This window comes from Streptopelia decaocto (genome assembly GCF_964273445.1).
Source record: "Streptopelia decaocto genome assembly, chromosome: 2".
NCBI lineage: Eukaryota > Metazoa > Chordata > Aves > Columbiformes > Columbidae > Streptopelia > Streptopelia decaocto.
Window position 1 is genome coordinate 9,653,874 of NC_138655.1, and position 25,088 is coordinate 9,678,961.

Genomic DNA, 25,088 nt, shown 5'->3' on the forward strand with positions numbered 1-25,088 from the left:
ACTCCTCCTTATCGCTCTACATGCTGCCTTAGACTTTCAACACATAAATGACGTAATCATAGACTAGGTATTAAATGTTAGGCTGTATAACCCCTTACCGTAGTGAAGTCAGCACCGTGGATCATCTGTTTAGGTCAGATATTACCTTAAATAATTATTCGACAGTGTTCTGTATAATTTCATTCGATTTCTATGTAAAAGCTGTTCTAATCAAAGACTGACTTTTTAACTGGGTAGTTGGTTCCGACTGGATCTTTCTGATGGTGGCAAAGTATTTCAGGTTTTTAATTAAACCATTCTGCAACTACTCCAAGTCCTTTTGTGGACATTCTTCCTTTACTGAGCTTAGCAAGAAACACCCAAAAGAAAAGCTAAGGTAATCACACAAAAATTAGTTCCTTCTTCCCTTCTTATTTAATTGCAGTTTTCAACCTGCAGAGTTTCTGCTGGTCAATCAGATCACGACAGCAAAAGACACATTCCTTGCCCCAAAGCTGTGTACTATGCATGGTTATCTCCAGTTTTGAGAGACTTCAGGACGCAAAAGGGAATAAATTTAAAAGTTCTGCTTCCTGGAATCAGCTAAAACTAATGTGTTCTGAACTATGCAATGTAAAGCTGGAATAATGCTTTTTGCTTTCTACTGAACCCAAGTTTCTTTGCTTTTTAAGTTCATCACTCATGAGGTTCACCACTTATCAGACAACAGCAGTATAAAAGGATGTGTACATCCTTTTACTTGATAAGGTGCTAATTTAGACTACGTTTTGATCATAAAACATTGCCATAAGAAATAAAATTACTAAAGCATCACTACTAATAACAAAACCAACCACCACCAACAAAAAAACCCAGCTAGGATCAAAATCATTAGCAACCTTCTTACTCTGATACAAAAGATGCACACAAAGGTATAATCTTTATATGTCTTTTTCATTATGTTTTAGTTGTATAGCACACAACAGTGCAAATACACGGCTTAAACCCAGAAGGCGACCTGCCCACATGGTATATGACATATTATTAAACAGGATTACTGGTACTTCCACACTTCCACCGAGCATGTATTTGCAAAATCAAAACCACACTAATCAGGTATTTCTTCTGTAAACACATCTAATTGTAAGAGTGAAGGTTTGACTTACTGATCAAAAGCAATTATATCATTTTAACTTGATTGGCCCCTTTGTGCTGACCTGCCATGACTGACTTTGTGAGCGAAACAAAGACCAACAACCTGCCACCCCAAACGCCTTTGAGTTCAGAGTTCAGGTTCAGTTCCGCACTACATCGCAGCAGAACTTCCCAGGCATCTCAGAAACTAGAACCAGAAATCAAAACAAGGTTGTTTTACTTTCCGCTTAAGGTGTCTTCAGTTGTTAAGCATGGCAGAATGCAGAAGCTCGGGTACTGCCTTACCTGAGAGACTTGGATTCTGAGTTGTACAATTCTGAGCCTGCAAACCTACAGTAGGGTGAAAAAAAAATGACATTGGTGTCAAAGTTTATCTGCTTTGCATGTTGTTCGTGATAAGTTCAAGTGTCATGTTGAGGAGTCAGATTTGTTTGTGTGACCCTCAACATCCAGAAACAAATTATTAATTGATTTGAGGACCAAGTCATACCTGTCTCACTTTTTCTGGGAATTAGAAAGGTCTCTATGAATTCTCACAATGCTTCAGTGTGCTTAACAAAGGCATACTTGTAATAGTTACTATCAACTGGAAAAAAGATATGAAAAAGTAAAATAATGATTTAACAAAATGTTTTTATTAAAAAGACTCCAAATTTCCCCCATTTTTAGCCCTCTCTTGGAAGAAAAGATTTGAACACCATGTAACGTGTCCTGTACCGCTCAGTGGGATGAGGGCAGAGTTAACTTTTAAATACTCTGCATGGTAACCGGGAGTCATGCCAACTACTCAAGAGGTTCAATTAAGTCATGAATTCACTTAAACTCAGCAGAACTACAGCGAATAGTGGCTTGGCAAAAGTTTGTAACTTTATCACAAAATTTAACAAGACTTCAACAACAAAACTCACAATTAAGTTACGTGCACAGAATAAAGTTAGAGAGAGAGAAACAAGAGATAAAGATACCAGAAGAAAAATCAGATTTCACCACTCCAAGGGTCCATTGATCTAGTGATGATCTCTGTAGCTCTTTTGGTGGTGGGTGAGGTGAAACTTCACACTAGTGTCCCTAGTGAGAAGTTTTTTATACCTTAGTTCATTTGAATGTGAGATAGAATGTGATCGCTCCTCATGCTAATTAATGAGATTGTTCTAGAAATGGGTCGGTGGTCCCAGAAGTGAGTTGGTTGGTCCTCTGGGGGTAGCTGGTGATTCGTTATTTCACCCAGGCGGTCAGTGATCACCGAATGACCCTCCCTGTGTCCCAGCACAATTAATGGGGGCTCAAGGGAGAGATAATGAGGCCTTTGAATAGGGAGGCCTCAAGGAAGAGACACTTTTATTGCAAAGACTTTATCTCAAAGACTGAAAACAGTCTTTGATTCTTACCCATAGGCTTTCAACCTACTCGTGGCTATTCTTCAGAGGCAACTCTTCACAGTCTGTCCATTTCTTGATGCAAAGGACAAGCCCTCCACCTTCCTTACCTGTCACTTCTGAACAGCTTGTAACCATCAATCACTGTTGGTTTTCACAGGTGTGGGGGCAGCCACAGTTTCTCTGGTAACACCAGGGTATAATCAGCATCTCTTACAAGAGCTGTGGCTCCCAGGGGGTGTCTCCACTGCCCTGGTGTTTCCCTGGCTCACAAAACCCCCATGCATGCCCTTGTAAAAAGCCTTAAGAAAGATAAGGACAAACTTTTTGATAGGGCCAGCAGTGCCAGGGCAACAGGTAATGGTTTTAAACTGAAAGAAGAGAGATTTCAACTATATATAAGGAAGAAATTTTTTACACTGAGGGTGGTGAAACACTGGCCCAGGTTGCCCAGAGAGGTGGTGGATGCCCCATCCCTGGAGACATCCCAGGCCAGGCTGGATGGGGCTCTGAGCAACCTGATCTGGTGAAGATGTCCCTGCTCATGGCAGGGGGTTGGACTGGATGAGCTTTGAAGGTCCCTTACAACCCAAACTGTTCTATGACTTTATGATTCACTAACATTTCACAGAACAAAACCTGTTGCTATAAACTCTCTAGTAGTCCAACTGCTCTGAAAGGTCTGCTTTTCTTCTCTATTCCCTGTTCTACAGGCTTGAACTCTGTCACAAAAGTATTCCTATGCTTTATCCTAATGCTGGACACAGAAACACTTCCCACATTCTTCCAAATCATGAGGCAGGTAACTAAACCACATTATTTGATCTGCTTGTGAAAAGCGAACGGTGTGAGAACAGCAGGTGAAAATACCAGTGAATGCTCTTGGATGAGCAGCTCATACTCTATAAACCTCTGGCTGCCCCTTCAGTATTTTTGCTCCATTAAACTGCAAAGGAGTAGAACAGTGCAGAAAACAAAGAACAAAATAGAAACAAAACAAAATAAAAAATAAGTGAGAAATTCTATCTGTAGACAAGACTGTAATTAACTTTTTTATTTCCTCCCACACATTATGCTGTTCAGAAAGAAGGCATTTCGGTATTTAAGCAAAATGCTACAACTCTGCAAAATGCCCATTTTTGTCCAGTGCTGAGGATGAGATCTGCATGACTCGTTTCAGAATTGCCACGTTCATCAGCCTTTTAGCACAGTGATGAAAAACTATTTTATATTTCACAGCATTCATAATTAAAAATGGTAATTAAAAAGCCAGATAGTAATTAGAAGGAATGGGAAAAACTGTGAATTACGTGCATTGCTGTTTAATACTAACACAAGCTCATTTTTCTGATTGACAACAGCAGTGCTGCTCCACTGAAACCTGCATTTAAAATATACATTTAAGAAAAACCCCGCCCCTTTCTGTTAATTATTTGAAACCAGTGTTGCATTCATGTTTACGCAAATACCACACGCATATATTCACTCTGAGATACACTGAATTTTCTGACCGCAGAGATAGAGATGGAACATTTCGATTGATCAAGTAGCACAGGAATTATAATATAAATGTGCTGTTATTCAGGCAATGCTGTCATTACTTACTTTGTTTCTTTTTTCAGTATCTTGTATTTCAGGAAGAATTTAACGCCTAAGCTGTTCTGTAGAATAATTACTATCATATGAATGGTGTTGATAAAGACAAGTCTTAATCTAGCTATGATTAGCCATATTTATTCATTCTGAGAGATCGCTGCTAAATAATAAAAAATAAGCAGAACAAGATGAGACATTTAGCACAACCTTTTTATTCTCTCATTATCACAGGTATTTAACACTATATTTTTCAAAGATTTGAGGCACATCTGGCCAAAACTTAGTTGCTGCCCCAAATCGAACAACTAAGCTACTCATCACTAATCTGAAAAGAATTCCTACTTCATTAGATACTGATTGATTTTGACTTTTTAAGCAATTATTCTCTGCTTGTGAGTTGATAAAGTATTAAAGATGTGGAAACATGACTTCATAAATGACTTGACGTAATTTAGGAAGACAAGAACTCTGCACACCAGCCCTGCTCAGGTGTACTGGTTGTCTTGATCATTAAAACTGTGAGCAATGAATGACTTAAGTCATTCAAATAAAGGCAACACTGTGAAGAAAGCAAAACCTTTCAGACAGAAACTCTCTCAGTGCCCAGAAAGCGGCTCTTAACGCGTCACCTTTGTCTTGTCTCACAAGCGTGGTGGCTGCCACTTCTGTCCCTCCTTCTCTGGTTCCATCTGGTAGCTCAGGTGACAGAATCTCTTAGTGACCTCGATACCTTCTGTGGCAGGATGCAAACCCCTCTCTCTCCCCCTCCCTCCTTCAGTATGGAAGGAGTAGGCACATCTCCCTCTCTCTCTGCTGTTTGAGGCTGACAGCTTCTTTTGTTTGGCCCAGAGCACCCTGGCCAGGGCCATTAGGAGAAGGGAGTGCCGAGGCGCCACTGAGCCGCTGGGCACCCACAGCCAGTGTGGGGGATGTTTGGAGGCTTCAGGGGCACCCACAGCCAGTGTGGGGGTGCAGAGAAGCTTCTGGAATGCCCACAGTCAGATCTGATCAGCCAGTATAAAAACGGGACTCTCGTCGAGACTCCGCCCATTGTCTCGGGTCTCTCGGAGCACGAGCAAGATGCTGCCGCCAAGAGCCCCCCCGGGATGGAGACTCCGCTTGCCGTGCCACCACGGGTGTGAGTAAAACTTCTCGCAGGATTGCGAGTATATTTATACTTTCCGTGCACATTTGCACATGTAACTTTCCATGCACATTTGCACGTGTAACTTTCCGTGCTCAATACGAGCACGTGTATAAATTATTTCCTCGCACAATCGCGAGTGTATTTTCCTCCCGTGCTTCCACATAAGCACGTGTAATATTCCGTGCACATTTGCATGTGTAAGTAAATCAACCCTCGCGGGATTGCGAGTGTATTATAAATTTACCCTCGCACAATCGCGAGTGTACACTTTCCGTACTCACTACGAGTACGTGTATCTCTTTAAAAATAATCCCACACCGTGTTCAGGCAAGTGTGTACTTCTCCGGGACTCAGGGACGGCTCTGCCATTGTTTTGGGTGAAGCCACGTGCATGCACTCTGTGGACCGCCTGTTGTATTAGTTGCTGCCCCTTAATAATTTTCCTCAACTGATATCCGAACCTGTATTTCAGTCACTTTTGGAGTGCTAAAACCCTGTTTCTCACCGGTTTAATAAAAGTTGTTTTGGACCCTGTTGTCCCTTAAACTAACCTAGGGGTGCCTCCGTGACACCTTCTTTTTAGATAGGATTTAAAATAACCTCCCAATTATAGCTACTATTTTCTCCCCTGTTTATTTCAAAGTATCCGACATCCTGCTCAAACCAACCCAAGCAACAAAAAAAGGATTGACGACCACACATCGTAATAGGAGGTTCTGAGATTCATGATGGGGAAGAGAGAAGCTGGGAGGGGATCTTAGCAGTGCTTATAAATATCTCAAGGGTGGGTGTCAAGAGGATGGACCAGTCTCCTTTCAGTGTTGACCAACGACGGGATGAGGGGCAACGGGCACAGACTGAAGCACAGGAGGTTCCATCTGAACATGAGGAGAAACTTCTTTACTTTGAGGTGTCAGAGCCCTGGAACAGGCTGCCCAGAGAGGCTGTGGAGTCTCCTCTGGAGACATCCAAACCTGCCTGGACACACTCCTGTGTGATCTGCTCTGGTGAACCTGCTTTAGCAGGTGGGTTGGACTGGATGATCTCCAGAGGTCCCTTCCAACCCCAACCATTCTGTGATAAGCCACAGATTATATAAAGAAGGCACTTGTTCTCTAAAATCTCCTAAATATATATATGAAGTTTTAAGTAATGTCTACTAAAATTAGGATCAGAGGAACAAGCGAAAAAAAGACAATATAATCCTCTTTATATTACGATATATCTCATACGAGCTAGTAGTAGTTTAATAATGCTCCAGTGCTGTAACATTTGCAAAAAATTAACTGACACCTTAGAAAATACTTTAAATTTTGATTTATTTTATTGCTTAAATATAGATTGCACAGTGTATTCTTACATTTATTGAAACTGGTTCATTACGTACAGTACAGAATATATGACCATCAGAACAACAGACAAATCGGCCCCACTGATTTTGGAAAACAGGCTGTTTCTACCTTTCAAAATTAACAAGGATTTAATTGACTTCGAAGTGACCCACTACCAAAAGCCGTAATTTTTCAAAATGACATAATGGGAAAGAAAACCCAAAGCAAAAGCTAGAACACACTTAAAGAGCTGGATATCAATTTTTAACCATTGTGACAGTGCTCAGTGTGTTGCAGATAACACAAGGCCAGTATGCATATAGAGCTTTTAAGTTCTGCAACTTGTCTCAAGAACATGAAGAGGTAAGTGAAATGAAGCAGCTTTATACTGTACAACAGCATTCTTAACTCATTTGGTTTCATTCATCAGCTACATATTATAACAGCTACCAAAACAATCCATTTTACACTCACTCCCATCTCCCAGCTGTCAAGAAAGGCCGGAGTGAACCCATCATCAACTTACAGAGTCCCTGAATTTCCAGAAAGGAAGAAATGAAATACCATGTGAACACACGGAGTGTTTCAAGCTCTTCATTCCCTGCACAACACCTGCACAACACCTGCATTTCCCAAACAAAGCTCATTTGAACAGTGAAAACATGGAAACCTACCATTAGCATAAAAGAAAAATACTTCATAAACAGAAGAGAAAATGAAATGCTGAATCTAGTTATTTTCTCATGCAGCATTCATGCAACAGATTCTAAACAGAAATAATCCTGTATTTACAGCACGGTCTCCATACTGCAAGAGTGCAAGCGAAAATACATTCTTATTTTTCTTACATACTTATTTTCTTTTCGTACAAAAGTGCACAGTGATATTCTTAAAAAAATGACAGAGTGGATAAGTGTTTCACATTGTATCCCTAGGTTAGATTTACTGTTTAAAAAATTACACTCTTTAGATAGGCCACAAAACTATTATGTCTTACCTTAAAAAAACAAAACCCAAAAAGTGAAAACTAAAAGCTAGAGTCCTATTTTATGTGTAGGCTGTGGTCTGATCAGGCTGATACGCTGCAGCAGTAAAAATCACAACGGAATGCTGTAGATAAGGGGCTGTTTCGTCATCCACTAACAGCTGTGATTGCACTGTTAAACTGAAAAGAAGGTCTCAATTACCTTTTGAGTTTTGCGAATGCTTTCTGAAAGTCTCAGCACGTTATCTCATAGGTTTAAGTAGCTGGTTTTTCCATGATGTTATGTCGCATCAAGCTTCTAAAAGTCGTTCAGTGGAATACTGTATTACAGCTCAGATATTAAAATCTGGTTTACAGTGGGTTTGCAAATGCTCAAGACAAAATGAGCTGATCCGATAACCATTCTGATCTCAGAATTATGCAAAGATTAATTTAGGTTGGGACTTCTGAAGGTCATTTAACCCGAGCTCCCACTCAAAGTGGGGCCGGCTGAAGTGAGAGCACGTTGTTCATGGCTTGATCAGTGTTTATCTGAACTGCTGCCTCACTTCAATGTCTTACATTTATTGTAGATATTTGAGAACATCCATTCATGTTCGTGCTGCGTCCATCAGATCCAGATTAAGGAACTTCTTACTATTCATCAATGAAAGCTGCTTTTTCTTTTTGCCTGTAGAATTTAGTGAGTCATAAAGACGGTCTTGACAACTATCATCAAAAGCTCAATGATTTACTATGTCAATTTTACTTTATTTACATACTCAGATACATAAACCTATGAAAGATACCACACTTTCCTTATTTCTAGAAAGGTTTGAGAAATGAAACAAAAACAAACACAGATGCATCTCTAAAAATGCTTTTGCTTGAAAACTTATGTAATAAATTCTTGGTCGTTACATGGTTTCATCCAGTTTTCTTTCAATTTCTAAAATATCATTAAAAAGCTGTAATAAACTACCGAGATATACCTCATAGAATATATTTGTAATTTCTGTATTTATGATTTAAAATGCCCTCATTTTCTGCTATACTAAATATATCTCTTGTGTATTTATACTAAAGCAGACAGTAAAATACTACTGCATTTTCAAAAGTACAGTCTGTAAACCATACGTCTTAAGACATAAAAAATATTGCACAATTCAGTGCTTCAAGAGGAGATTCCTCTTCTCTTATGCAAAGCAGTTAACTTTTAGCAAGAAACACAGGACATATACGGGGCGTACACATCTAAAAAGCATGTTATGTGACGCACCAAAAAAATAATTAACAAGTGTCCATTAATTCATTTACCATACTTGAACACATGTAAGATATTGTTTGTTTTCCATATATGTCAAAATAAACAAGCTGACAAGCTATGACAGCATGAAAAATAGGGAGCTCAGGCTCCGCTGGTTACACTTGTTAAGATGAAGCAAGGCAAAAGCATTCTATGCAGATATATAATTGAGGTGGACAGGAGAAAAAAAGACAAACAAACAAACACTTTAAGAGGTTCTTCAGTTACGATGTCTCAAATTAAAGGAATTTAGAGAAATACAAATTCCTAAAGTAACTGAAATATTCATCTGTATGGCAAGACAAGTTTTGAATCTGACTTTTACACGTACTCAAATATGAAAATGAAGAAACATATGAAAAAAATAGCTTCAAATATACTACAGAAAACAAAAACCAATTCAGGACAGTCTCATGAGTTTAGCAAGACCAATCTGGATTTGGCTCATGTCCATTGCTATTTTTAAGTTAGGTTAGATGAAATACACAATAAAATTTGAAAACTCATCTTGTTCTTTCTATTGTACTCTACTCTAAATAATGTCCAGCAGATTTCAGAAGACACTTAATACACACAAAGATCTGGAAACTTCATCTCATAGACTGGAACAGATTGGTAATGAGCATGTCCAGCAGTAATGGTCATCGTTCCTGAGGGGCTAGGCGGAGGACTGTGTGAGAAGAACAATCAATATAGATCATTTATAATTATATAGACTTCTTTCTTTTTGATAGCTTCATAAACAAATAGCTGAGAAACAAGAGTACAAGAGTAAACTTCCCTCCCGCTTCTCATAACCCGTATTTTACCCTATCTCTGAGATGCTAACGACATAATCATGTCGATCATCAACTTCACTGATGTCCCAGAACTACAAAAATGAATTTTATTACCAACAAATACTAATCATACTGCACAACACTCTATAATAAGGTCATGTACTATTTTGGTTATTAATTTTCTAATTACTTTCCCAAACAGATACAGCAATGGAAAAACAGTTGCATTCTCATATACTACTGCTATACATAGAAATAATGTAAGAATGCTGTGACATGGTTTCTGAATATTCTCCACTATCTAAAAAGATTTAAAATAGTAACAAGAAAATCAACATGACTGTTTTAGGTGAAGATTACTATTTTTCAGTGTACTGGTTTTGGTTGGGATAGAGTTAATCTTCTCTACAGTAGCTTGTGTGGTGCCTTGTTTTGGATTTGTGATCAAAACAGTGTGGCTGTATGGGGCCTAGATGCCTACCAGGGTTTAACCACAACCTTCACTTAAGACAATTATTTTCTGCCTACTACATGTGTTTACAAACACTTTGACATGACCATGTGAAAGCAGTCACAGTTGCTTTAAAGCTCGTTTTTCATTCATCGTATTTCTCTTGTATAAAGCCTTACCGAATGGTGAGCTCCAGTATCTGCGCGAGCCTATCATGAAGCAAGTTTGCCTAGGAAAAAAAGAGTAAAATTGAATTATTAACGTCTATATATCAAACCATGCTAAAATGATTGGGCCAGGCCACATGCAGTGACTGTTTTCCACACCACCACATGGCAAATTTGGGCAGCATTTCCTATCTCGATTTCTTTTCTCCCTACTGCAAGGATTTTGAGCCGTGAAGACGTGTGAGATTGAGTCAGCCTGCCTTGGACTACAAGGAATTATATAGCAAATCTGGCTGTTGGAAATAGGAGTTTAACAAAATTGAAATACACCTCAAATTCAAAATATAATGGGGTAAATACTGCTCCAGTTATCCCAGGATGAAATAGGAACAGAACATGAATCTGGATTTTACAGTAAGGAAACCATTAAGATGAAGAACGTATGGGATTTCCGCTCCTTTTCAAATCATCCAGGATCAATCAAAAGCACACGTCAAATAACTGAAACTTCCCAACACTGATAACAGTAGAGACAATCGCTGAAGACAACTGAATTTATTTAGAAGTAACAGAAGCAACAACATGATAACCTAAACCACCTTTAGCCACCACATCCCCATTAATGCTTTTACTGGTATTTTCAAGGCTGTGTAACATTTTCCAGAAACTCACTTTGGTTTCACATTGTGCTGCGATTTCTTCAAATGGAGCTTTTTGGAACTTTTCAATCACAAGGCGTCTTTTTTCTTTTTCCTGTTCTTCAAGTCCATTGTTATCTTAAAAAAAAAAAAAAAAAAAAAGACAAATGTAGTCTTTGTCTACAAAGTATAAGTGATACCAAACTTTAAATGTGCATTGCAGAAGCAAACAAGCACTGTATTTGAAGTGATGCAACCATAATAAAGCGTGATCTGTCATTGCTTCTAAAGCAAAATGTAGATACAATTTCAGGGAGCTGGTTTGAGGACCACAGTGTATTTTCTATTAGAATTTGGGAAAAGTGAATTCAAGCTCCATAAGCTGAGTGAACCTACAACCAGCTGGAACTCTCCAGCATCAAATGAATTCAAGTACCTCAATTATTAGGCAGGTTTGTAAAACTGTCAGATTGGATTATAATTTAAAATGTCAGTGTCTGTTGTTTAAAATGTTAAAGTCTAATCCACGCTTTTGACAGGATTTTGGTGGACTGAACAGCGTTAATTAGCAATTACTTAAAATGCTATGAAATAAGGAAACTGGATAACTCTGAGTTGTTGTATGTGGGTCAATTGTCATAAAAAACATTCTTTTAAACAAATCAGATATATGTGTATCTATACAGTAACTAAAAAACTGAGTCTTTTTTAAACCCACAATGATCTATTTTCTGAATGCACTGAAGATGTGAAAAATCTTAATAAATAAAAAATATTTAAGTTGCTTTATAAATAAACACTCAATGGAATTTGAAATTCTACATTATTTATAGCTTGGCCTGTAAGGGCAAATTTAATAGATGACAGGCACTTCCAGATGCTTTTCATTCAGTCACATTAGCTTCAGAAAATGAACAGCCTAAAACTATCAAGATACCATTTCAGAAATCTAGAAATAACTGAAGTTTTAAATAAATTTACTAGCTGAATAGAAACAATTGTTATATTTTAATTGTTCTTCTGGCAACCCCTTTTTCTGTAACAATTCCACAGTAATCCAGAACTATGCAGCATAAACACAATTGTAATAAATCTTACCAATTGCTTTCTTCAAAGCTTCAAAGGTGATTTCTTCAGTATTATCAACCTAAATAAAAAGAAACAAAACCCCTTAAACCTCGCATATAGCAAGCTCCTAAAAAAAATAAGGAATATGATAAATATGGAAGGCTGAAATGGCTGCAGAGTTTTTTCTGTCTTATCAGTTTCTAATAGCTTCATCTGGTGTTTCTGTAACATCCAACAGATCACTAATTCATGTTTTTAGCCACTGCCAATTAGTGAGGAAATTCTTATCAAATGAAATCAAGGAAAACTTTCCAAATGCTGGTCAAGCTGCTCTACGGCACCAGCGCTTTGGAAAAGGACTTGAAGTTTGGCAGAACACTCCTTTGGGTCAGGAATATGCTGCGGTGTTTCTACACTGTTAAGCCTTAGTACTGGTTCATAGACAGCTGTTGTGAATAATAACAACTGCTTCCTGAGACTAGTTGAGCTACCAGCAAAGTGATACTAAAATACAAGATGGTTGTGGAGAATGTGAAATGGTTCTGGCTTTAAGCTGACTTCATACCAGTATGAGCTCCAAATAATCTGGTGCTTATGTTATAAACATGGGAGCTAAAGGGCTCTTCATAACAAGCTATGTCTGATGCACTGAGAAAATGTGTTCATTTAGCACTATGAATATCCATGTGCTGCTGCAGATGTACTTCATTAAGAATTGCTTGAGGCTGCAAAATCACTGAAGATGCAGGAATATTTCTCTGAAGAGCTCCAGCTCATGGATCTTTGTGTTTCAATTCTTTATAGACATAGAGTTTCTATATCAATAAATACATTTAATGTGAAACTGGAGTGGTAATATTAGGGTAGAGTGCTTAGATGGCAGAACAGTGTTCAGCTAGATATAACATAGTTTCTGCCTTACTTTAACCCTTCAAAACTAACTAAAATTCAACAGGCAGTACTCTTATTTTTCCTTATAAACACTAATTGTTTAGAACGGTCTGATATGACTTAAGATGAAAGATCTATAAGGTAGCAAGAAGTTATTTCACTCAATTCATAAGACTTTGAATTATTTAAGTTTTTTAATGCATTGACTTGACCTGCTGTAAATGGAAAGGCCAGAGGAAGCAGCCGTTTCCTTTCTACAACAGTGTTATTTCGGACGGTGTTATTTCAGGAGACGGAGCTGTAAATGATACTTTTCTGACAGATTTTACTAAATTAGCATCGTATTCTCTACCTCTGAATACGAACAGCAAGACTCTCTTTATGTCAAATATTTGCAGATAGGCCTAGAGATAAAGAGTATTCAGGTTTTGAAATAACACCTTTTATAGCATTTGTACTGGGTAAATATTACTTGTTTATGAGAGCCTTTCAGACTTCTAATTAACAACCATAGCAGTTGCTGCTATTAGACAGCATTATATTTGGTTATTCATATCACAGAAGCACTGGCTGCTTTTACAAGTGCTTTCATCTTATAAATGCAGATAACTATGGAATAAACCACCTTCCTGAACAGGATTCACCAACTGGTTTGCCACAACAAACAACTTTGATTGTGCCAACAAAAGAATTGCATTGCTATTATATACAATAATAGATATTTTATGGATAAACACTCTTCTACTTCAGGCAGTGTAGAAATGATACCATACTTCATTAATCCTAAAGCTTCCATTAATTGTTTGTCCTCTCAATCATAAAGCCTTATGCTCTTTTTTCTTGCAGTTGAATTGTGCTGAAGTTGTGGATTATGTTTTACTTACTAATCTACGTAGCAAGAGAATCAGACTTAACATCGTTGTGGACTGTTTTTCTTCTTTTCCTTCTTTTCAACTACATTCAGTGCATCATGTTATGTTGCAAGTGGCCAAAACCACACATTATGAGGGAAGAAAAATTAGCAAAATTAACAGAGCACCATTACTGAAGGAACAGGCTGCCAGGGAGGTAGTGGAGTCACCATCCCTGGAGGTGTTGAAGAAACATGTAGATGTGGTGCTTAAGGACATGGTTTAGAGATGGACTTGGCAGTGTTGGGTTAATGGTTGGACTTGATGACCTTAAGGGTATTTTCTAACCAAAATGATCCTATGAAAGTTTTTCAGATGATCATGATTTATGTATCAAGGTGCATCACATTGGTTTCCTCTTTGCATTGCAAACATACATTGTAAAGCACATAAAAGAGGAATACTTTGCTTCATGTGTTTCTCATTAGTGAAATTATTGTTTTTAAGAGAGACAAATAGGAATTCATTAACCAATACAGTGCACCACATTAAACTGAGAACCCATATGAAGATTTTGATCTATCTACAACTGCTATATCCTGCTCAAAAAATGTCTAAACATCTGTGCTTAACATAACATCAGCAGAATCATTTGAAATCTGAAATGGGAACTTCTCTCAACTCTACTTTCAAGAGAGATGTTCAATCACATATCACATACAATACATTAAATTAAAGGATACTAATGGTAAACACCCACATTCCTATTAGAAGCATTTACTTTCTTCAGAAAGTTAAGGATTGTGATAATCTGGTTTATTTTTCAAACACTTTTTTATTCTTTCTCCTCAAACTTTATCTAGTTTATCTGCATTCTTGCTAAAGCACAATACCAAGAAGTGAACACAGAATATCGTCTGTAGTATCATCAGCATAAAGCAGAATGGAATAATAACAATAATAATGATGCAAAACAAAAATCACTTCGGTCAGTGAATTTTTAATTGAGGCTTGCCCCTTTGCAATAGTTTAATATTGCAATTTTAACTAAAATGCAGCTTGACTTTGTCCACACATTCTGTTCCATGTCTCCAGCTGGCTTGTGCTTTAAGCTGTTCAACGTAGGATTTACTTGCAGGAACAAACACCTCAGTTTCAACAGCTAATCCCCAGCACAGCCTGCAGAAATCCAACTCAGAAATTTCAGCAGAACCATGAAAAAGGTTCAGTAGAAACGGAAACTGAGCTTAAGAAATATCTCAAATGAAGTGTCAAAAGATGTGGGATAATTTTAATTACAGTGCAGTCTTACTGAGGGATAATTAGCCTCAGATCCTGTGCCCCACACATGAACTTTTTGTTGTTACCTTACCCTTCCTGGCTCTTTAAAGCACTGTGTGTTAAACTCTTGGCGTAAGTGGCCTGTCTAGTCTTTACCTGCCCCTCTCAAAGACAGCAGGTCTCACAGAATCACAGAATGTCAGGGATTGGAAGGGACCTCAAAAGCTCATCCAGTCCAATCCCCCTGCTGGAGCAGGAACACCCAGATGATGTTACACAGGAAGGTGTCCAGGCAGGTTTGAATGTCTCCAGAGTAGGAGACTCCACAACCCCCCTGGGCAGCCTGTTCCAGTGTCTGTCACCCTCACTGAGAAGAAGTTTCTTCTCAAATTTAAGTGGAAATTCTTGTGTTTCAGTTTGAACCCATTACCCCTTATTCTACCATTGGTTGTCACCGAGAAGAGCCTGGCTCCATCCTCGTGACACTCACCCTTTCTATATCTGTAAACATTAATGAGGTCACCCCTCAGTCTCCTCTTCTCCAAGCTAAAGAGCCCCAGCTTCCTCAGCCTTTCCTCATAAGGGAGATGTAGAGGGGAAGGAGAACCTCTCTCGACCTACTGACCACCCCCCTTCTAACACACCCCAGGATGCCATTGGCCTTCCAGTCTCCCTCCAGACTCTTATCTCTCAGCCCCATACTGATGAACAAGACTCTCAGATACTTCAAATGATGCAGAGATACAGATGGAAGCATTTATTTGATCTCTCAAAAAACAAAGAAAATATTCTAGAATATTTATGCATTAAATATTACTTGTTTGGCATATAAATGTATTGCTTCCCCCTATTCTGCAGTACTATCTGTAAAACACTGACAAAATAGTTTACATTTTTATACAGCATGATCAGTACCAGTGTCTTTGACAACCTATTTCTACAAATATAGGAGTTAAAAAAAATCAAAACCCCAAAGAACTTAACATTGCTAGATCAATTAGGTATTAGACTGCCTGGGAAAACTTCTTTGCATTCCCCTCTCTGAAGATGCTGCTTTAAAATATCCTGTGATTTTCATACCTTATCCTCTGTGTTGTTGCCAGGCAGAATATCCACCTGAATAGATACTGTGTCCACAATGCTCTTCCTCCTGGAGAGTCTGTCCTCGTCTACAAGAAAAACAACCTTTTCTATAACACTTGAAACATGATCAATCACATTTATGGACATCAGATGCACATTTGTTTCTATATGTCTATTTAGCTCAAGATAATCTACTTTATCATTTGGATTCTTGTGAAAAATGATCAGTTACTGCTCTAAATTATTAAATATGAAGGAAAACAACCTTTTTATTGTCCCTTCCCCCTCTCATCCCAGATCTTGCCAATTTTCCCTTGAATGCCCAGAATGGAAAAGGATGAGATGAGATCTTACACAAACACATATTAAATAACAGCGCATTATGATACATCGCTGCAGAGGAATTAAAAAAACCCTAAACTTATTTTTTTTGGTTGTGAAATTCAAAGATTAAGGACTTAATCTGAAAGTACTCTGAAGCAGAAAAGGGCTTCTTGGAAGACTGACAGAAGAAAAAAACATTTCTGAATGGAAATGAACAACAATCCTCCTTTATCCTTGTTGCTGAAAGTACCATATTCAGCGAGTCTAAAAATCTATTTGGAGGAGAAAATTCTCTCAATTTCTAACTTCCTACAAACATTTTAGCAAGTCTAAGAAGTTGTCTTAACAAGACTAGCTGTGCTGATGCTAAAAGGCACAGAGCAATTTAATTAATGCATAAGCAGATTATGATCAAATGATCCATCAGTTGATGGATCTTCCTTTGTGACTGCAGCCCTGAGACAATACACCAATAATCCTTTCTCTTTTTTGACATTTAGTAGATTAACATAAGATCAAAACAAAACTGCAAAAATACTTCTACAGGTGTGTCATGAGGATTCTTGGACAAATGGAGACTTGAGTGACTTTCTCATTATCTCATTTATAAACCCATGAATTGCGATGTCACATTTTAGACTTTAGCCAAGATCAAGCCATTACTATTCGCTGACTTGCACTGCATAGTTAGAAGTACCTACAGGCACTTGATACTAAGATAAGGACTGTAAAAGTCCTTTACCATGAGCTAATTTATGCTGGTTCTTCTGCAGCCTTTGTTTAAACCACTTCCAGCAAAGCACTTTTGCAGTGCAAATATTGAGCAGGAACAAACAGAATTCATTCCAGCAGAGTTGAACATATTCAGCTTTTAAAAACCAAGAAATAACTTTCAGCAATCATACAAATGAAACGTCATTTTAAGATCAAGAGGCAGTGAAAGAACAAGATTAGTGAAAAACACCTGAATTTGCCAGGTTCTCAGAGTCCCTGAGCATTTGATGAGGCATTTTGAAGGATTTACTTAATTTTTAATCCCTGATGGCTCGTTGGTACACGGTGCAATGCATACAGAGTCTGAGGAAAGCATCTCAGTCCTCAAGGGTAAACACAAGACAAAACTACATCTTTGCTGCCATCTTGCTGCTCTCTCTATAATTGACGTGCAAACACCAGGAGATAAATTTTTGGGACTACTTTGGATAGAATTCATTTTTATAATGGATGCCTCATTATACTTGCCTAATAAAAATGCCCATTCTTCTCTAATTTCAACATATTGAGCGGGTAAAAAATTGTGAAAATTGCAATTTTTTTTCTGTTATATAATACTAAGACTGTCTCCACACTCACAAAGGAGCCCAGAGGCACCAGGGCAGTGGTGAAGCCCCAATACCCACTGCCCCAGGCCCTACATCAGGGGTGTCCCAAAAGTCTTGGCCCCATGGTCTGGGAGTGGCACCCACCCCATGGAGCAATGGGAGAAGTTCTCTGGGTCACCTCGCTGGTGGGATGAAGGGGAAGAACATCTTGGAATTGCACAAGGCTTACTATGGGGTGTTTAGGGTGGGGAAAAAGAGGACTGAGATGGTTTGGGGAGGAGCAAGGGATAAAGGGCTAAAGGCATCAGAGCAGGAGGACCAGACCAACTGTGAGAAAGACTCTGGGGCCTGGGGGATTGACTGAGACCCATTTACCAGCACCTGGACTGGGGCTGTGGGCCTTGGGGACTCATATGCCCAGGTACCAGTGACTGGGGTGACTGGGAACCAGAGCCAGGTGGTGGGATGCACACAGAACGTATGCACGTATATATGTCCCACTAATGCAGCTTTATCCTGAACAGCCAATGAGTGAGACTCAATCATCGTTCTGTGAACAGCCATGAGCTTCTTCCAACTTTCTACCAAGTTCTTGTAATTTCACTCAAAGAGCAAGTGTGCTGGTTTGACTGAAGATAGTTTAATTTTGTTTGTGCAGTTAGAAACCTTTCTTTTCCATAGTTAGCATGCTCATTATTTGGACCTAGTTTGAGAACAAGCAGATAACACCCCAGAACAGAGTTAATGTTTTTAATTGCTCCGGTCTGAGCACCAAGGACGCTCTGATTGCCCTGCCCACAGGTGTGAGGCATCGAGGAAGCGGGGCATGGATGGGGCAGAGCTTGTCTGACACCCAGACTGATCAATAAGAGTATTCCATCCCATTAGCATCAGACACCCAGACTGATCAATAAGAGTATTCCATCCCATTAGCATCATTTAAGGAGAGCTGGGATTTGCGACATTCCAGTTTGGCTCTTCCAATCTCTCTGGCTCTTCTCCTCGCTTTCTCTTTGGGGCGCAGCCAGGGGAGCTTTTGGTGCAGGACGTTTAGTTTGGCTTTTTGACATTTTGCAGAGGCCTCTGAGCCTTTCTGCCTTTTTTTCCTCCCTTTTCTCTCTCTCTGGGATCAGCTGTGGGACCAGATGCTGTTTCCTAGGACTGGCTGCTCAGCGTGGTTGTGAGGAATTGCCTTGAGTATCTTTTATTTCTATTTTACATATATGTTTACTAGTAGTGTATTAGTATTTTGTTATTTTATTAAACTGTGTTTATCTCAATCCAAGTTTCTCCCCTTTTGATTCTCTCCCCTATTGGGGGGGCTGGGGGAAGGGGTGAGTGAGTGGCTATCGTGGTTGTATTGCTAGCTCGGGTTAAACCACAACAGCAAGTTAGTACCATGACAAAAACTATACCCATAGCCCTACTACCTGCTCTGGATATTAAACCAGGAAGCTACCGTATTGTAGAGCTCCAAATCAAGAGTAAGCACACAGGCAAACCTTGCAGCAGCTAACATTGCTACAGGTATATCAAGGAGCTAAATAAAAACAAGCGGAAGGAAACACTAAGTACAACACAGTTTCTGGCCTAGAGGTCTAAAGGCCTTCTAAAAGTGAATTGTTTTTGGACTGCACACATCCCATACACACACCACAGCTAGCAGGGGAGCAGGCTCATCTACAACTCATTTTTACCTTTTGACTTGTGTCTGTATTTATGAGGTTTTTTGCCTGATGAAAATAGAGTTACATCAAAACCATATATATGTGTATAGACAAAAAAATGAACAAATATACATTTAAATTATCAGCCTCCCTCGTACCCCAAATAAGGAAGAGAACAGGATACAAAAAGTTGCAAATATGAATGACTTTCAGACTGATAGGAAGTACCAAAAACCAAAACAGAGACAGTATGATGATTTTATGTCTGAGTCATTGTTAAGCATTATATCATTAATATTCAGGAATACTAGAAATAAGTAGGATAAAATCTTTACTGGCTTTTTGGGTTTAACCATAACTTCCACGGCAATATAAAAAAATCCAGATCCAACTTTTACTAAAATTATTGTTCTATTTTGAAAAACTATAGCATTATAATATGATAGAAATTCAATAATAGAAGGAAATAAACGTTTAAGTCAAACAAAAAAGTTTTAGAATTCCAAAATATTCACTTTAAATAAAAACTTTGGAAGCCCAACATCTCACAGATCAGAGATTAAAGATCCTAATCAGACATGATAAGAGACATGAAATCAGTTTTGGTTACTGCTCTTTGCAAAAGACTACAACACAAAAACCCCTTACCCATCTGACTCATATACTCTGAGGTTTAACATCAAATTCGGCCATTTCTCATCATCTGAAGAGGCAGTTAAACCCACTTCAACTTGTTGGAACTTACACATCTACCTGTGTAGGAATGCGTTTTTATGACAGTACCCAAGAAAACCCCAGCAAGGTCATCTGGGTACAAATACATCTCATGTTCTAACATACATTTCCAACTTTTTCATTCCATCTCATTCATTCACTCAAAGACAGTGAAAACTGAAAACATAACACTTCCTTGCTTGCTACCTACCTCTTCTGACAATGCTAAAATATAATGCTAACCGGTTTTTTGGATGCCAGAAGAAATAATCTGTCAAGTATATCAACATTTTCCTTTTTAGAAGATGACAACCAGCAGCAGAAAACCCAGACATCGCTGCTGTGTCTCTGAATATCTCACTATCTTGCCTGCGAGCACATGGGACAAAACCACATCTCTGTTCCGGAGAACCCGTTCCCTCCCAGACTTGAGAGCAGGCAGTGATTTCTCTGAATTGTGTGATTTCTCTGCAAGTGTGACAGATCTGGCATTTACTAGCCATATATATTATGTGTCATTCTATGTGTGAGCTAAAAAACATAGGAATCAGATTTTCCTGTTAGGGACTTTTTTGAGAAATAAAAGTCATGCTTCAGACTGGGCTGTCCTATAGTCTGTTATAATAACAACCGGTAACGTACAGCCACAAAACACGGATGGTTAGTAAAACAAATGCTTCAAAACAATTTTTTTTCAGTAAGTTGCTTGATTGGCTGTTGAAAATATATTAAAAGCAGAAAACACAGCATGTCACATACTAAGCTAGACATTCACACACTATTCATGCATCCTGGGTAGCAGAAACTCCCACAAATCTTCCTCAAGAATATGTTCATTGTGTTACTTGACACTGAGCTAGCATAGGTAGCTAATAACTGAAAACATAACATTCTTGATTAAATTAACATCTGCTCATGGAGAATTTGACTAAGGCAAATAACACAACTCAGCACAAGACCATGGGGCAACAGGATGGGATATATTTCATCCAGTGAATATCTAAAAAGGATAAAGTACGCTGACTTGTAGAATCCTTCCTCACGTGCTAACTCAAATTCATAGAGAAAAACCACTAATAATCACTACTACCTTCTTAGGTATTTTTTTTGAAAGCAAAGACTTAATGAAAAAGAGTCAAAGTGGGTTCGAGATTTTTCTGCCTCACCTCCCTAATTTAAGTGAAAAAATAAATCTGGAAAGGACACAAAGTTGAAACTTCTTAGCAGTAATACTGCAGCTAATATGAAAACAAAACCAAACAAAATTATATTACGATTAAATTTTGTTGCCAAGTACTAACACTGCATTTCATTGGTACACAACACATTAAAAAAAGCTTTCTTAATAACTAGTTCTTAGTAGTTTTGCAACTAATCATCACTTACCTGTTACCTGGGGTACATATGGAACTGACAATCTTTCCACACTGTATCCACTGCCTCCTAATGATTCTGCAATCTTGTTTGTCAGGAAAAACAAATTTTTTTCATGCTTCTCTAAGGATTTTGGAAGACTGTCAAAATACATATTTGAAGTTACTATCTACCAGTAGAAATTTGCTCATTAAGTAAAATATTTTCCCAATGTCTGCAAGCAACCAAAAAAGGTCAATGGTAATGATTCGATTAAATAAAACTTGCTTAGTTTTTTTCAGGAATGGATAAACACCCCAAAATGAGTTCATTGAGTACCTCTGTAATATTTTAAATGACATTAACACTTCTTGGTTATCTGAAATATGTTTGTCACCTGTTTTGCTACATCTTGAGAGATATGGTCTCTGTTAAATAGAAGAAACTGCAAAGTGACAGTATTTGCCATTTGCCAGCAGTGTGCCCTCATGGCAGGAAGGCTACTGGCATCCTGACCAGCAGGTGGAGGGAGGAGATCCTTACCCTCTACTCAGCACTAGTAGGACCACACCTGGAGTATTAAGTCAAGTGCTGGGCTACCCAGTATAGGAGAGAAACAGACTTATGGTCAAGAGTGCAACAAAGCGCCACTAGGGTGGATTAAGGGACTGGAACATCTCTTGAACGAAGAAAGACTGAGAGAGCTGGGATGCTTCAAAACGGAGAAAAGAAGGGAGATATTATCAATGTGTACAACTACCTTAAGGGAGGGAGGGCAGAAAGACAACAGACCCAGTCCCTTGTCAGTGGTGCCCAGTGACAGAACCAGAAGCAATGGGTGCAAATTGAAACACAGGAGGTTCTGTCTGAACATCAGGAAACACTTTTGTACTGTGAGGGTGACCGAGCACTGACACAGGCTGCCCAGGTTGGTTCTGGAGTCTCCATCCCTGGAGATATTCCAAAGTCATCTGGACATGGTCCTAGACAGCCTTGCTCTACGTGACCCAGCTTGAGCAGGGTGGTTGTACCAGGTGGACTCCAGAGGTTCCTTCCAGCCTCATCCACTCTGTGATTCAGTGCAAATGCATTTTGCTGTGGTAGCACTTATATCAAGCATCGTATTGTGCAGATGTAAGTCCCTTGGATTACAATAAAAAAAGGCTGAAAAGCAGACTTTTTGCATATACACAAAGCTTTGTGGTATTCTGCCTATCCAGTACACTATTAAAGGCTGAATGATTTTTCCCATATGCAACATATTTCAATGTGATTTTTAATAGTAAAATAAGTACTTCACTGTTCATTAAGTCACATTCTACACCTACTTACTTGCATTTGTCTTTGAAAATTGTTTCTGGCAGAAAATAAGATGCTTCCAGACTTCGAGTTTCAATCACCTGAAAAACAATCAAGACAAATGGAGTAGTTCCATAGTTATTTTCTCCAGTGACCAAGTTGCTTAAAGAGGTCCTACTGTACCAGATTACCAGTCCTTCACTAACTGCTACCTCAGCACAAATGATGCCCTTAGAATTTCTTTTAACCACAGAAAGAGATTGTGGCACTCACCCTTTAGACTAAAAATCTGGTTCTCATGGGCTCGTGCATGTCAGTACTGTTTCACTAAGGCCGGTGAGGTTGTAAAGTCTTCTACCAGATGGGGATTTAGCCCATTATACATGTTACTATAAACAAAATAAAAATGCTATGACTTGAGAGATGAACATTCTGTATATAATTTTAGGAGTCAGCAAGTAATGCCATCAGAGATTGAAGACAAAGAGCAATGTGGGTGGACACAAAGACAGGAGATCATCACCACAAGTTATTATTTGATAGGAGTTATTTACCCATTTTACAGTCGAATGTGTGTTGTTCTAAAGGACTTAAACAACTTAATCACATGTTACCTTGCTGACATGCTGACAAAAGGCAGGAACTGCAATCATCTGACTCAGAAAGTTCAGATATGCTGCAACCAATGCCATGACACCACAACGATTAAACATGGGCAGATTATCCTCGTTGATGATGGCAAGGTCCTGAAATACAAAGGACAGCATTATAATCTCAAAAGTTAAGAGGCTGTTCCAAATATATGGAAGTCAAAATTATTATTAGTAACACTAGCTGACACATGACAAGTATCTGGTATTACTTAGCATTTAATACCTCTCATTTTAAAATCTCAGTCTTTTAGCTCACCCCTGAATCAGGTATATATTGATCTGAAGTTAGAGAGCTTGGAGGATTCAACCCGTACAAAGATAAATAAATCCACCGAACTCAAACTTGTGTTTCTCAGAAAGAGTACAGGTTAATGACTGGCAGTCTCTTCTCCTTACCACCTGCTCATCACAACTTTATTTTACGAAGAAAGTATTTTAATAATAAAAATCACTCTTGTGAATCACAGATACAGTACCATAAAGGGAATTATTTAATGCTTATTCGCATTTCTATGTTTATTTAGATTGTATTATTTTTTGTTCTAATAAAAAGAATCATGACATTTTTATCAAGTAAGGATTTGGTTCAGTGACATATTTTCAAATTAAGATTGTGCATTTCAAAGGTTTCACGTTAGGGTTATTCCCTATCAGGCTAATGACAGAGAATGAACTGGGAATACAGGATGCAATTTCATCAAATTTCCATGGCCCATGCGAGCACTGGCTTTTTGAATGATTAAATTTCAACACAGATAAACCTACTAAGTTACACAGTTTCACTGAGGACTGTATATAAGTATGAATGATCTTCGATCCTGTAAAAGAAATGTTAAGGAATAAAGCTTGGCAACACACTGATAGAATTTTACGCTAAGATAAGATTAATTAGCTCACTTCAAAAAATATTTCGAACCAATCAATTAACCAAAGGCTTTCTCTCAAGGTGAGGACAGTCCATATATTTTATATGGAACACTAAAGCAAGATTACAGGTTATAAAATTACCTTGTCAATCTGATAATGAATGTATCAGTGATTCTAGGGAGTGTTTCAACAAATTTCCACATCTGCCTGTTTCCTGAAGTGAACATGCTGTAGAAGTTTGTAACAAATTTGATTAGCTGAAGCTTCCTTATTAATAAATGTTATGTATAAAGTGCACTCCTTAATGGACCAATCAAATTAGGACTGAATGGTGCAATTTCCCATTTTAAAATCGATATGGAAACAAAAAAAGTCACCCTCATCTCCAGCAACAAATATAAATTGTCAGTCAATGAACTCAACACCGATTCAGACTCATACCTGCAAAGCAATAGCTAATCGAATGAGGTCAATAACCACTTCTTCATTGGCTAATTCAATTGTGATCAGAGCCAGAGATGTAAACAGCAGTTCAAAGTTTTTTTGGACATTGTCTTCTTCTTTACAGCCCAAGTAGATGTGTCTGTACAACTGCTGACCATGCTATAAAAGACAAAAGAGGTAAAACAAGTATCAGAACCACAGAATAATTTAGGTTAGAAAGGATATTTAAAGGTTCTCTAGTCTAACTCCCTACTCCAGACAGAGTCAACTTTGATGTTAGATCATTTCAGACAGAGAAATAAAAAAAAAAAAATTATATATATGTATACACATACATACACAAACAAGTCCACGGTTAATCAAGAAGACCACTAGTGAACTA

General features: G+C 38.3%; 1 protein-coding gene across 4 annotated transcripts in view; it reads right to left on the reverse strand.

Annotated features, from left to right (window-relative positions):
* Positions 1-6,555: 6,555 nt before the first annotated feature.
* Positions 6,556-25,088, reverse strand: part of EFR3A (EFR3 homolog A) — an 85,343-nt gene continuing 66,810 nt past the window's right edge. For 3 of the 4 annotated variants that reach the window (XM_082044112.1, XM_082044113.1, XM_082044111.1), the window contains 9 exons: positions 24,704-24,865; positions 23,357-23,488; positions 22,776-22,843; positions 21,477-21,604; positions 16,061-16,149; positions 11,988-12,036; positions 10,924-11,027; positions 10,264-10,313; positions 6,556-9,524 (listed from right to left, as the gene is read on the reverse strand). In XM_082044112.1, the coding sequence (XP_081900238.1) occupies positions 9,419-9,524; positions 10,264-10,313; positions 10,924-11,027; positions 11,988-12,036; positions 16,061-16,149; positions 21,477-21,604; positions 22,776-22,843; positions 23,357-23,488; positions 24,704-24,865 (888 nt within the window). In that variant the 3' untranslated portion in view covers positions 6,556-9,418. The remainder of the gene's footprint in view (positions 9,525-10,263; positions 10,314-10,923; positions 11,028-11,987; positions 12,037-16,060; positions 16,150-21,476; positions 21,605-22,775; positions 22,844-23,356; positions 23,489-24,703; positions 24,866-25,088) is intronic. The other variant, XM_082044114.1, reaches the window with a different exon arrangement.